At 33.1% G+C, this 14,033-nt stretch overlaps 1 protein-coding gene across 1 annotated transcript in view; it reads left to right on the plus strand.

Annotated features, from left to right (window-relative positions):
* Positions 1-14,033, plus strand: part of LOC129230691 (lysophospholipid acyltransferase 5-like) — a 50,540-nt gene that overhangs the window by 20,044 nt on the left and 16,463 nt on the right. The window contains exons 4-8 of the mRNA XM_054865110.1: positions 2,631-2,724; positions 2,809-2,846; positions 4,652-4,759; positions 10,616-10,689; positions 12,416-12,524. Coding sequence (XP_054721085.1) covers positions 2,631-2,724; positions 2,809-2,846; positions 4,652-4,759; positions 10,616-10,689; positions 12,416-12,524 — 423 coding nt within the window. The remainder of the gene's footprint in view (positions 1-2,630; positions 2,725-2,808; positions 2,847-4,651; positions 4,760-10,615; positions 10,690-12,415; positions 12,525-14,033) is intronic.

Here is a 14,033-nt window from a genome sequence, read left to right on the forward strand (position 1 = left end):
GAAGAATTTTTTGGAAAAACTTCACGATTGATTGAAATATACATCTATAAAAAGTCTATTTTCAGTTTCAATTGTAGATTCAACTATGGTAGTTGGTGCACAGATCAATTGTAGATTAAACTGTGGTTTGAATAGTCGAGTAGCGGATTGAAGATATAGATTTTGATAGAGTATAAAGCATTTTTCAAAAACCTTTTCCTGATGCAAACAAAGTGGATAAAAATTCAAACGAAGTCATACATCCTAAAGGGCATGAGCTTTTTCACCATTGAAAGAATCGTTTTGCAATAATTCTTCCAGTCATCAAATCACTGCTTTGAAGTTAGAGAAATGTTTTTATCGTTTTAACGCTTGAAGATTATCTTGTGTCACTCCGCGATTGCATAATTATAGAGCCCCATAAAAGGTATTTGGTTGATATGTTTTTTTTATTCAATAATCACATGCATTTTTAAGAAGTTTCTATTAAAGCATTATAATGTATTGAGCAGCTGAAAAGTGTTTCGAGCAGAAGAAAGCGATGAACACTCATTAAATAAATATACACTTAAAAATGAGTGTAAAAGTGAATGTAAAATATCAAGGAATTTTTTTGTGAAAACCATGCAGCCACACCACTTTTCACGAGCCTTGTAGATACCATCGTTACACTGGGCACACAAGTGTGAAATATTTAGCCTATATGAGGCAATGTCTTCTTTCGTTAAAATTAACCATTGTTCTCTGTCAGTTGTCTATGTTGTGAAAAAGCCGAAAATACTTCATAAATTTCTAAGTCATCATCCAAATAACGAAAAAAACTTTTTCTAGTCTGAGAATGTCTCGAGTTTCATCAAATAGTTGCTGAAAACCAGCGAGATTTCCTTTCATGAACATTGATTTTCGACTTACATAAATTGAATTCACCCACTTTCTATCATTCTGCTCAAAAAATTTGGGGGTGCAACCGCCCCCTCTTGACCCCCCTATTTGCCGCCCCTGCTCACGCAGTTTGCAAGATCAATCAATCGCTAAAAATATCAAATAGAAAAAGTTTTAAATCCCCCCGTTGCATGAAAAGCCATAAAACAATAAAGAATTTGTTTGTTCAAACTCAAGAAAAATGGCAACAGCTAACATTTTATCAATGAGATCTTTCACGCGAATTAATTTCTGCAGCCGATAATTTTATTCGTATTTATCCAATGGATTGTGACTTAAATTGGAATAAAAAAGGAACTATCGATCGGATTTTTTCGAACTGGTCTATAAACATTCCCAGTACCAAAAATAACAAACGGTGAAAGTTTCAGCCAAATCTGCCGAATAGTTTTGGAGTTTATGGATGACATACAGACAAACATTCATTTATATATATATATATATATAGATGACATGGAATTTACGCGTAAAAATTGCGCAGTCTCTACACTGTACGGACACCTCATACAAGATGCACCATCATAAAATAGATTACTCAATTTTGAAATATTTTACCCATATGAAGAGATTACTTCTTTAGTTAAGGCAAACACTTATCCTCCATCATTTTTTTCTGTTCTGAAAATTCAGGCAAATGATTTTCTAAGTTATCTAAATTCAATTTTCCCATTTTTTATTATTCTTAGTGAAAAATTTGGGGGTGTAACCGCCCCCTCTCGCACCCCCTATTTGCCATCCCTGTCTATGACTGTGGTCTTTCAACAGTGTTGGATTGATAGTGTCTAGCGCGCTGTTTCCTCCAGATCAGTGGACACCCCGAAACACTCTCCAATGTAAATCTGGACTTTTCTGTGAACAACACAAAAGCTTCGAAAAACATGTTGTACCTTAACTTTTTGAGGCTAGTGTATATCAAGGCCAAAACAGATCCAGCAGTTACATAGAGCTTCTGAAGCATCCAAATTTTAATGGTTTAGTTCATTTGTTTGATGTATTGGGAAAAACAATTGTTTGGTTTCTTGACTTTCTTTGGATTTTGTCAGGATAAAAGTGGCTTTCTAATCTTGGACTGATTTTGATTGAAGGTGAATTGTTAAATGATCGCTCTGAAAGAGAGAAAAGTGTTTTTTGATTCATTAATTGAATAGTTTGCTGCTAATGAAAAAAAAGGAATTCATTTTATAAAATGCTGTCAAATTAAATGCAGTATTTGCTTCTAAAAACTCTTAAAGTTGGTGGTATTTATTATTTTATAACGCTGCTTATTTTTGACTCCCAGATTCAGCCATTGTTTTCTTAATTTGTTGCTAAAATACATTTCTAATGTATTTTTGTAATTAATCAGTGTTATGTAATACATATTTGTTTTTGCTACATAAAAAATTTGTTATTCAACATGGCAGTTACTACAATTGACACGCTTTACTCAAAAAACAGATATATTACAAAAATTGGGCCACTGCACATGCCTGCTGTAACGATAAAGTGCCACATTTATCTGGGCTTTTATTAGCTTTCGTAGTTTGTACAAAAGTGCAACTTTTTCCGTTAAAATTTAACTTTCACCTTTATACAAGACAATTACATAATCATAATTTCCAAAAGATATGTAATATGATACGTAAAGAATTTGGGTTTTAAAGTTTTTTAAAAACAGTTAATTTATTTTTTTGTTTCATTGACATGATTTTTTTATTAATGTTTTGCAGGGTTACCTAATATTTGGTTACTATTTAACTGGAACTGATGATTATGACATCAAATGGAGCATGCCTCAATGTGTTTTAACCTTGAGACTAATTGGTATATATTCATGATTTTGCTATGAATTAAAGTTGTGCTCAATTTGACTGTTAGTTTGCTTACTGATGTTTTATTTTACTATAGGTCTTGCTTACGATGTCTATGATGGACAAAAAGATCCGGTAAGAATTAGTTTAACTAATAATAAACATTTACTTTTTCATATTCATATGTGTAATAGATATATACAGTCCTGGACTGGACAGAATTTTAAGTTTATTGAAAATTTTTAAAAACTCTTGCAAAAAATATCTGATTAAGTGCAGACACTTTGATACTTACTTTGATGCATGAACAATAAGTTATTGCAATATTTATTTACAACCTCCAGCTACTTGCTATACGTATTACGATCGAAAAGTTCGGGAAAAAGTTGTATAAAATCTTATCTTGAATAGTGTTAAGATCACTGAAGCACATCCACCTTCAGAATAGTCACCTTGAGTGACTATGCACTTCTGCCAACATTTGTATAACTTTTGGAAGCACTTCTGGAAGACATTTTTCGCAACATCCTCTAAAGCCTCCTGTGATGCAACTTCATCTGACAAACCAAAACAGCGCCCTTGCAAATGTTTTTTAACTGCTGGGAATAGGTAAAAGTCATACTGGGCTAAGTCCAACGAAATGTAGTGTTATTTGTTGACATCCAATCAATGTTTGCATCCTCAACATGGAAGTCCCCTTCTTCACCACAAAGAAATTAAAGCTGCATAACAGGAGGCCTTAGAAGAGGATGCGAAATATGGTTTCCAGAAGTACTTCCAAAAGTTATACAAATGTTGGGAGGAGTGCATAGTTGCTCAAGGTGACTATTTTGAAGGTGAATGTAGCTTGGTGATGTTTACTATTCAGGGCGCGGTTTTATGCAACTTGAACTTTTGGATCGTACTATGTGCATTTATGAAACAAAACCTTTTTTTTCTTTTCATGCAGACAAAGTTATAAATTTATTTGTTTTTGTTTGAGATATATGTAAGTAATATATTTAATATTGTGTTGGGCCTCTTTTATTTCTGGGTCCAAGTATGGGGCTTTTTTATATTCTGCTAAATTCAGATGTATATCTCATGAGATTGCTTGCCATACAAATTTTCTCTAAAGTCAGTGTAAATTGTGAATGCCATCAGTAATGTATCTGAGGCAAATCTTTTGTAAGTTTAAAGGTTTTATATTCTTGAAAAAGAAAGTGGAGAGAAGCAGGGGTGGAAACAGAATATCATTTTAGGGTAGAGGGGGGTCGTGCTGAAGAATGACCCCCCCCCCCCCTACATACACACAATGAACGAACCTCCGATTTTGGGTATGAAATTTTTTTGAAACTTCTTGGGCGTCAACAATAATAAGCAACAAATCAGTCAGAAATACGGCACATTTTTAAGCATAAACAATATAAATTAATTTCATAAGCAATGAAAAGATAAAGAATTTCAAATATTTACTTTCAAAAATCGTTTATAAATTGAAAAGACTACTAAAATCCTTGACATTTTATTCAAAAAAGGTTTGAACACAATGTCGGTGGATACTATTGTCGATGGTTTGGGGGGGGGGGTCATGACCCACATGACCCTTCCCTTGTATTCGCTGCTTGAATGAAGGGACATTTGGCCCTTCATTGTACTGTTTCTCAAACTGTAGATCATGCCAATACATTCTTTTTTGTTCCAAGCCATCTAAGGTAAATTTATTATAAAAAGTCACAGAATATCTGGAAAAGTACAATTAAAATTAATAAATAATTCTTTTAATTTGTAAAGTTTTCAAAAAACATTAAAAAACAACAAATATTTAAATCTGTAATAAATTTCAAATGCAAAAAAAAAAAAAAGTTACAGTGAAACAGTTTACAAAATTGAGTTTAAATGTTATGCTGTGAAGATTCTTTGGTAAAATTAATATTATGTTTCTTTCATTTTCTAAATAGGATAAATTGTCTCATGAGCAGAAAAAGACTGCATTGAAACATTGTCCTTCACTGTTAGAGATAGCTGGACACACTTATTTCTTTGGAGGGTTTATGGTTGGACCACAGGTTAGCTTGAAAAATATTCTGAACAGTTCACACTTTAAAAGGTGTATTGTAATTACAATTATTTTTCATTGGAAATACCCCTAAATTTGTTTATTTTTCATATTACAAGTTGAAAAAAATTTCTGCAAGTAACTTTTCTTGACTTGAGAATCTATATTTTTGTACTTATTTTAATAATTCAGGTTGTTTTCTTTTCCCCAAGTAGTTTACAATTTTACATGATAAATGTGCAAAATATATCTTTTCCAAATTTATTAGAGACTAGTGGTACCCACACAGCTTTGCCCGTAATAGAAAAATTAAAAGGTCTTTTGGTTCGCCTGTATATTTACAAATAATGTATGGTGAATTTTCTCGCCAATTGGCAGTGGCGTAGCTAGACCCGACTTTCGGGGGGGGGGGGGTTACTTCTTTTATATATATATATATATATATATATATATATATATATATATATATATATATATATATATATATATATAATGTATAATCGCTTGGAATTTTTTCCTTTTCTTCTTTTTTTTTTCTTTCACTTCTCTCTTCTTTTTTCTCTTTTTTTGAGACTAACTTTTCGGGGGGGGTTTTGTCCCCAAACCCCCCCCCCCCCTTAGCTACGCCCCTGCCAATTGGCTTGTACCTATCTTACGGTTCCACGTTATGATAATTTCGTACCTCGCCAATTGGCTTGTGCCCATGTTACGGTTCCACGTTATGATAATTTCGCAATTTGATAGTTTTTTTCTTAAAATTGGAATAAAAAAAGAACCACATCGAATTTTCGAAAAATCGCTTCGAGGTGCACACCTCCATGCCATGGGCGTCGCGGCCGGGGGGGTCCATGGGGTCCGGGCCCCCCCAATATTTGAGAACCGGGCCCCCTCAATATTTGAAAATCGGACCCTCTTGATAATTGTCAAGATGAAATTCATTATTTTGGGGGAAATTATTACTGTTTTGGCAAAAAAAAAAAGGCTTTAAACAGTTGCATAATACATAATTTACCATGTTTAATTCATATCAAACAAAACGAAATGAACATCGAAAAAAAGAAGGAAAAAAAAGCGAAAAAGAACTAAATAATAACAAAATAGGCGATGTGTATAGTGAACGGAAAGTGAAATTCAATGACAAACCATTGCTCTGCTCTCTGAGCATAGCTTCAGTAGAGGATGCAAGAAAGGTAACACTTTCTTCAGAGCGCAATGTCAACCAGTCACAGAGTAGAGATGTGTTAGCGGGGTAATAAATTGTTAACAGGGGGATCCCTTAGCCATGGCAGGAAGCCATGCCTTAACTCACAAAAAGTATCCTAATTCCGGTCCCGTATTGAAAACACAAGTCGTGTCCCCGGCGTTCCCAGCTTGGAAGTGATTCCAGCGTATTTGTTGTTATTTGGGGGGAAACAACTGGACAAATTTGTGATACTGAAATCAGATGGACAATTCCCCTCCCCCTTTTTTTCGGCTCTCTCGCTTAAAGCGCTAATAAGTCAGCAGAAGACGGGGATCTGAGTTTCGGCTCCTTTCTTTCTTATCTCGTTTCTCGGCGCTGGCAAGGTTCTGTTTCGAGTTTTGCAGTGTTTGCTTCTCCAATTCGATTCAATTTATATCGACCCCAATGTTACCCAAACAAAATGAGACACCAGACCTCTTTGGCGGTTTTTTGCAGCTGGCAAGAACACCCTGGCCAAAGGATGCTAACAAACTTAGAAAACCACTTTGCTGGTCAAAGGTTAAATTTGGGGTAGAAAGGGAAAGGAGACGCTTCATGTGTTTAAAACTATTCAACACGTGGCTTCAAAGTACCTTACCGAAGCGAGGTTTCTTAAATGTGTTTGCGGCATCTCAAATTTGACCGAAAAAGCGTTACGTTACAAGAAAAAAAGGAGAGGAGACTAAAAATTAAAGAGTAATTTCGAAAGCAAATCGTAAGCCAGCAGAACGACGGATACTGTGATGTCACTTCCAATTGACCAACGAAAAAAGCTCAAGATGACCAGAAAAAAAGACAGAAATAAAATAAGCTTCCCCTGTTGGGAAAAGTTGCGACAAAAATTAAGATAATTTCATGTGATCTTTTGATTTCCTTGAGAGTAGGTGACCCGAAGAGCGCTCCTATTTTGGTTATTATACTTTTTTTACACATTCAATAACAACTATGGAGAGGTGGCTTTAAACGGGAAAATGTAGCAAACCTTCTACATCAAATGAACCTGAGCAATTTTTATCTACTGAATCACCATCAACATCCAGGTGCCACTATCAACATCCCACGGAACCGTCTTCAAAAAGGCAAAAGACAACGATTGGTAAGAACCATTCTGTTAAGTGTAATGCCTGCAGGGGCGCCCCGATTTTATACCATTCAGATGGGATTACTTTTCAATTTTCCGAATGAAATTCCTAAACAGTGGCTCCCAAAAGTGTTAGTGTTCGTACACTTACAATTTTCAATGAAATACGCCCCTATCCATTGGTTAAAATTAATATTTTGGAATAGGTATTTAATTATAAGATCTATGATCTATTTTCAACAAAACCGCATGTAAATTTTTAATAACATAATAAAACTTGATTTTTAAGAAATCAATAATCAAAAAGTGCCAGAAACTTTATCTGAAAAGTTTTCGTACACTTTGAAAAAATATCTATATATTAGAAAAATAATCTAACTTTTTACTAAGTTCGTGCAATATACCAACAACACCTTTTAAACGTCTGGAAATAGATTTCATTGTTCTTCTTTTCTTTTTTTGTGCAATTTCTGAGTAAGTGTTCAACCGCACTTCGAGTCTTACTGTTTCTAGTTTGATTTTCGTTTCAATGCCGTATTTTCGTAATCTAGCCATCAGATATCTCTAATTTTTCTAGATTAAGTTTAAATCTGGGGATTGAGGAGATATTTCTAAGATTAAGGACAATTTTTGAGGCACCAGATGCAAACGTTGAAAACCGTGTGCTTCTCATCTTTATCTTGATAAAATACAAAGTTGTTCCCAATAGCCGAATTTTGGGCTAATAGTTAAAAATTGTGTTTCAAATTCCTCATTTTTTCTTCTATTTACAATTACAACATTTTAACCTAAAATGTTGAATTCATTTTCATTTGTAAGTAAGACGTTATTCCAAAACATTTTGAGCTTATTTATCATTGATTTTGCGACGAAAAGCGTAAGCTTTCTGTTTTTCGCAAGAACGAGAAAATTTCTGTGAGAAAAGGTCCCATTTGATCCAGCTAATCAGAGAACTTGGCGAACAATTTTAGGAGAAAATTAAGCCGGTTGACTTTTTCTAACCTTGCTTTTGATCTGATTCCGTTCTCAAAAGTATTTTATTAAGCACTTTACTATAGAATGGTATACATTAATTAATTTAGAGACATTTCAAACCAATTTACCACTACTGTGAGGGGTAAAAATCAAATTTTGAATGCTCTTTATTGCTTTTTCACGAATACCAGCCATTTAAAAATAATAAGCAGAATATTAGAGAATAAATGCACAAAAAATTCAAGCTAAATGATTTTATAGTGTCAACACAATGCAAAAATAATTTTAAAAAATGACCTGTGACAATTTTAATCATGAATATATTCCAAAATATTTCAGCGTACGGTGACTTTTGTGGCGTAGTGTTTCTCTATCTCTTTGTTTTTTGAAAAATTTCAAAAATAAAATCAGTTGTGATGTGAAAAAAAAATTAGATTTCAAATTCGAATTTAGTTTTGCGTTAATTTAGTTTTACTACAAAATTTCAAGGTGTACGAACACTTTTGGGAGCCACTGTACATTTAATGAGAGTATCTTTTTAATGCAATATTTCACAAAAAACTACTCGAAATTTGGACTTGTCAGACAAAATTTTCTGGGAAAGAAAAGTTTATGGGAGGTCATAGTGACCTCTATCATGTAGCCCCTGAATGCCTGCTAATCAGGTATGCGTTTACTAGAATTATTTTAACATTATGAGTTCTATCGAAACTAATGCGTTCAACTTTTTTTTTTTTTTTTTTGAAATGTTCCTTCTTTTATAAATTTTAATAGAATGGCTACTTTAAAAACTGAGCTTCAACTATCCCATAAAAACTTTGAAGTTAGCTGCTTAGATGAAGCAAAGAAAGCTTTGTCGTCAGCCGTTAAAGTTAGGGTCTGTTTCAAAATGTTGAAAATTTGGTGCGGCTGCTTTTGGTGTGCCCCGCTTCGTCGTGTGAAGCTGAAAAAGCTTTAGTGCGCTGAGAAAGCTCAAAATGTATCTAAGGTCGACTATGACACAAAAGCGGTTAATCATGTTGCTTTATGTTACGTTCACAAAAATATCTTGGATGAAATTAATCACAAAAAATAGCACGGATATTCGTATCCCATGTGCAGTCTAGAAAAAATGTATTTGGTGGAATTTAATTTTTTTTTCTTATTGTGTAAATATGTAAATCAAGATGTACCTGTTTAAAAATTTTGTCTTAAATGTAAACCCCTTTCTATTTGATGTCAAGTTTTTATCTCCTATACTATATATATATATATATATATACACACGCATTTTTCTTGATACAACTTTAAAATGACAGTGTCAGAATTGTCCCCCCCAATAAATTTCAGCTGACGACGCCAATGCTCCATGCTACAAACTAACTTTGTGCCAAATTTCATGAAAATCGGCCGAACGGTCTAGGCGCTATGCGCGTCACAGACATCCTACAGACATCCAGACATCCTCCGGACAGAGAGACTTTCAGCTTTATTATTAGTTAAGATTTCTCGCCAATTGGCTTGTACCCATGTTACAGTTCCACGTTATGATAATTTCGTATCTCGCCAATTGGCTTGTGCCCATGTAACGGTTCCACGATATGATAATTTCGTAATTTACTCGTCGAATTTATAATAATTTGGTTCCTAAAATTGGAATAGAAAAAGAAAAAAATCAAATTTTCGAAAAATCGCTTCGAGGTGCACACCCCCATGCTACAAACTAACTTTGTGCCAAATTTCATGAAAATCAGGCGAACGTTCTAGGCGCTATGCGCGTCACAGAAATCCAGACATCTTACAGACATCCCCCGGACAGAGAGACTTTCAGCTTTATTATTAGTAAAGATTATGGTTTTAAAATTTTTGTTGCAGCAATTTATTTCAGTGACTTTTCCTGTAAAAACTAAATGTTTTCTTTTCTTATCTTGCCGTTAGCTATGTGTTATTTGTGATTTTTAATTTGTTTAAAAGTAATAGGATCAACATTTTAAAGCACATCTGTTGAAAAATATATCTTAAATAAAAAAAATCTTTGAGAAAAGAATTTTTTTTAAAGATTCTGTTTTTCTCTGTAGTAAGAGTGGTGAATATGTTTTATTAGTTGACCACTATGTTCTATTTCTTTTTCATTATGACCTATTAATGCTAGAGATGCTAGCTCCTCTGTTGTTGTCTGGGCCTAAGCTTATCAAAGTAATTTTACCACTTTAAAGTACTGAGTTACTTATAAAGTCCATCCCACAAAATGATATCTGTATGTCACAATACTTGTTTACATTGCGTTCAAAGTAATTGTGACTGTTGAAATAATTAATGTACCACCATTTTATATTTTCTTTTTGTGCGTACTTTAACCTAGGACCTTAAAGTTTTAATCCAGTGTTATCAAAGATAATCCTCTATGTATTTTTTTTTGTATTGGAATTTATTTTTCCCTAGTGAATTTCTACTCTCTGGGAAGAATATATAAGGTACCATAAGGAATTTCCTATCTTTACTTTGTACCTCAAGCTTCAACTACTCTAATATGATTTCCATTGATTCTGTTCTTTTTTTAAAATGAAAACAAACTGATAGTAAGGTCATGTTATCTTTGTTTTCCCCAGTTTCCGATGAAAAGGTACACAGAGTTTGTTGAAGGTTTGTGCCTTGCAAAAACAACAGATGGTAAACCTGATTGGTAAGTATTTTCAGTAACTTGTATTCTTTTTATGACATTTTTTTTTTCAACCTCTCTTGTGCTTAAACATAGTTAAACTTTTTTTGATTTGATGAATTTGCATTCAAAATGTCCATATGCTTAATTTGGAAACAATTTCTTTTATTTTTCTTATATTTTTTTTCTTATGTTAATACATTAAATGATATAAATTTAAATCAGATTTTAAAAAATAGTTGTTGCTTAGTCATGAAATTGATGTCATGTCTGAAAAAGCTCATTTTTCTTTTATGGCTTGAAATAGTGTTTTCATTCCACTTCCCTGTAGTTTGACTTTGGTCTGTTTTGGTTTCACCCATTAATGTCTAGTAAAGTCATAAAAAATAGTTTTAAAGCAACTGTAAATCTAATTTAGTGATTTGACGAAAAGTTTTATATTCCAAAGAAACTTAAATATATATATATTTTTTTTGTTGAAAAGGTGTGTAAGCATTTTATACAAAGAAAAATGATCATTTCACGTCAGTGGGGGAGGGGGCGTCAATTTTTTTTATTCAACAAACTTCCATTAAATTCTTGACACGGGCATTGCTGTGCGGGTACTGCTAGTAAATTGATATAGCAACCTTGTTAATCATGTTCTTGTTAAATAAAATTCCACTTCAAGCTGTGAGTCTTTCAACCAACCTTAAGGTCATTTTGTGCTTTGCCCATGTAGCCAATTGTAAGCACATAAAACAATCAGTTGTTTGGATTACAATCTAAGTACTATTCAAATTAATTTTCAAATTCTATTCTAAAATATCTTTTCAAAGAGGAGAGTGGTTTGGTATTATAATTTTTCTCACGATAATAACAAAGTACGTAAGTATTAATGCTACCAATTATATTAATGCTACCAATAAAGCTTACCCAGTAATATGTAACTGTTGAATAGTGTATTAAACTTCAATAAAAAGTGATTTTTTTAAACAATTCCTTTTAAAATTATCTAATTTCAATCTCTGAAGATGTGTGAAGATACTCATAAAGTTTTAGGATTCCATTTCAACAAAATTTTTGTTTCAATGAAATGAATTTTCAGCCCTGATTTAATTTTCAAAACATTGCTTGAATTTTATTGTAACGAAATTCCCGTCTCAACGAACAAAATTTGCGGTCCCATGAACCTCTCGTAACAGGATTTCACTGTATTTCTTTTGATTTCTAATGTACAAAATCTATCTTGTGTGATGTACAACAAGCTGAGCCAGTCTTCTTGGTTGCAACTTTTTGGTTACTTTTCTACGGTCTGAAAAGGAGAGGAGACGTCTCAAGGTTATCTGGTGTTAAGACAAAATCGTTTTTTTAAAATAGAGTGTTTTCATTTTCAAAATTGGCTATATTGTTTTGCGATTTCTTCTGCTGTTAGATTTTCTCATAATGTATTTTAAAAAAGGCATGTTCTATATATTTTTTAAGTACATTTTTCAAGTATTCTTCACAAAAAAGGGCTGTCTTGAGCTTGACATGTTTGTATAAGAACACCTAGAAGCTATTTCTGTTAATCATTAAATTTTCTTATTGCCATAAAATTCCAAACAAGTATCCCTAATCAAATAACAGAATAATTTTCTAGAATTTCCTTCAGCTAAAAATACTAAAAATCCCCTCTCCCCCCACCTGGGTTGTGATTGGGAATTGTAAATTAGGAAAAAAAAAACTTTTTAATGATTGTTTAGTTAGTTGCATTTGTATATTTTTTTAGTGTGAAGGCTTCAATGACTCGTTTAGGTCTCGGCATGTTAATATTATCTATCTATCAAGTGGGCAGTATTTTTATTCCTGAAAGAACTCTCGTGTCTGATGCTTTCATGGTAAGAATATTTTCATACTACAAGCCAAAGAAGTGAACATTAAAATGCATTCCAGAAAAAGAGTAAAATAATTAATGAAATATTACATGAGGCAGGGAGAAGCAAAAGGATCGATGTAAGTGGACATTTTCAAGTTTTGAGTAAAACGCGTTGAAAGATAAGGTCCTAGGTAGGCTTTCATTAAAAAGTTTTTATAAATCATGCTGTATAGCAGCACCTACTAGAGCTACTAGTTCTATCTCTTGCCCCCAGATACTCTAATGTTACTGTATTTATGTACTGTATGTATAGTAATGTAAGTATCTAATGTTACTGTGTGTAAGACTGTCTTGCCCCAAGGCAAAGGAGAGGTTCGCTACTATTTGTACTTGTTTTCTCTAAATTTTTAATTTTGCCACTTACATCCCTTTACTTCTCATTACCTCATCATAGGCGGATTTAGGACTGAGTTCCTGGGGGGGCAGGATTTTTTTTTGGAGCAACATTTTTAATTGCCCTCCCCACCCCTCTCCCATGTTTTTCTCTGTTTTCTGTGATGTATCAGGCCATTCTTTACTTTTTTATGTGTCGTTTTCATTACAGTGTGTAATCATGGTGTCCTTTTTGAATTGACCTTAAAAGAGAGGGGGCTGGTATTGAGAGAGTGACGCAGGGCTCCCTTTTAAGTGGGATATAGAATATCTCCAATTTTGAGGGTACTCCCCCGGAGGAAATTATATAAAATGGATATAAAATTCTGCATCTTGAAGTCTTATAAAGGTTAATTGGAAATAATAGGCTTTTTTTTTAAGTTTTACGCTTTAAAAGTGCTTTGTGATGCAAGTTAATACTTTAAAAGAAATGGTGCACAGATTTAGAGAATAGGTATCAAGAGAGTAACATACTACCCATTTGAACAATTCTTAATTGATACACTTGATAAGAAATAAAATTGAAGCACAATTTGCTTTAGGAGTTTCAAAGACTTGTCTAATTATTTTCAAGGTTTGGTTGGTTAGATTGGGTTTTTGGTTCAAGAGCCCTGGTAGGCTATATACTACACTTTCTTTTCAGGGATTTTAGAACCTATTAATAATTTGCACTTTCCAGTCTCTGAAATTTAGTAGATTATATACAGTTGTACAGTATTGTTCAAACTTTGTAAGAAACGGCTTTTTTATGTTTAAGAGAAAAAATAAACTTTAATATCTCATTACAACTTTTTTTAAATTATAAGTAGTGCAGAAAACGAAAAGAAATAGGGGTGGTGTATCATTTTTTCCCCGGGCTAAACAGATTAACAATATGCAGTAAAAGTAAGATAAAAGCAATCAGTACAAAAGAATTTCCAAAATTCTGCTTTCGGGATTAAATAAATAGCAAGATATGAAGCATGTGAGTCACAAAAATTTATTTCAAGTAATATGTCACAAACGCGAGAACCATGATTTTTACGTTTTTGATGCAGGATGTAGCAAGTAGCTGAATTTGACACATTTTGGCATTCCTCCCCCTACAAATTGTTAGAAA

Source organism: Uloborus diversus, chromosome 9 (assembly GCF_026930045.1).
Source record: "Uloborus diversus isolate 005 chromosome 9, Udiv.v.3.1, whole genome shotgun sequence".
In the NCBI taxonomy this organism is placed as follows: Eukaryota; Metazoa; Arthropoda; class Arachnida; order Araneae; family Uloboridae; genus Uloborus; species Uloborus diversus.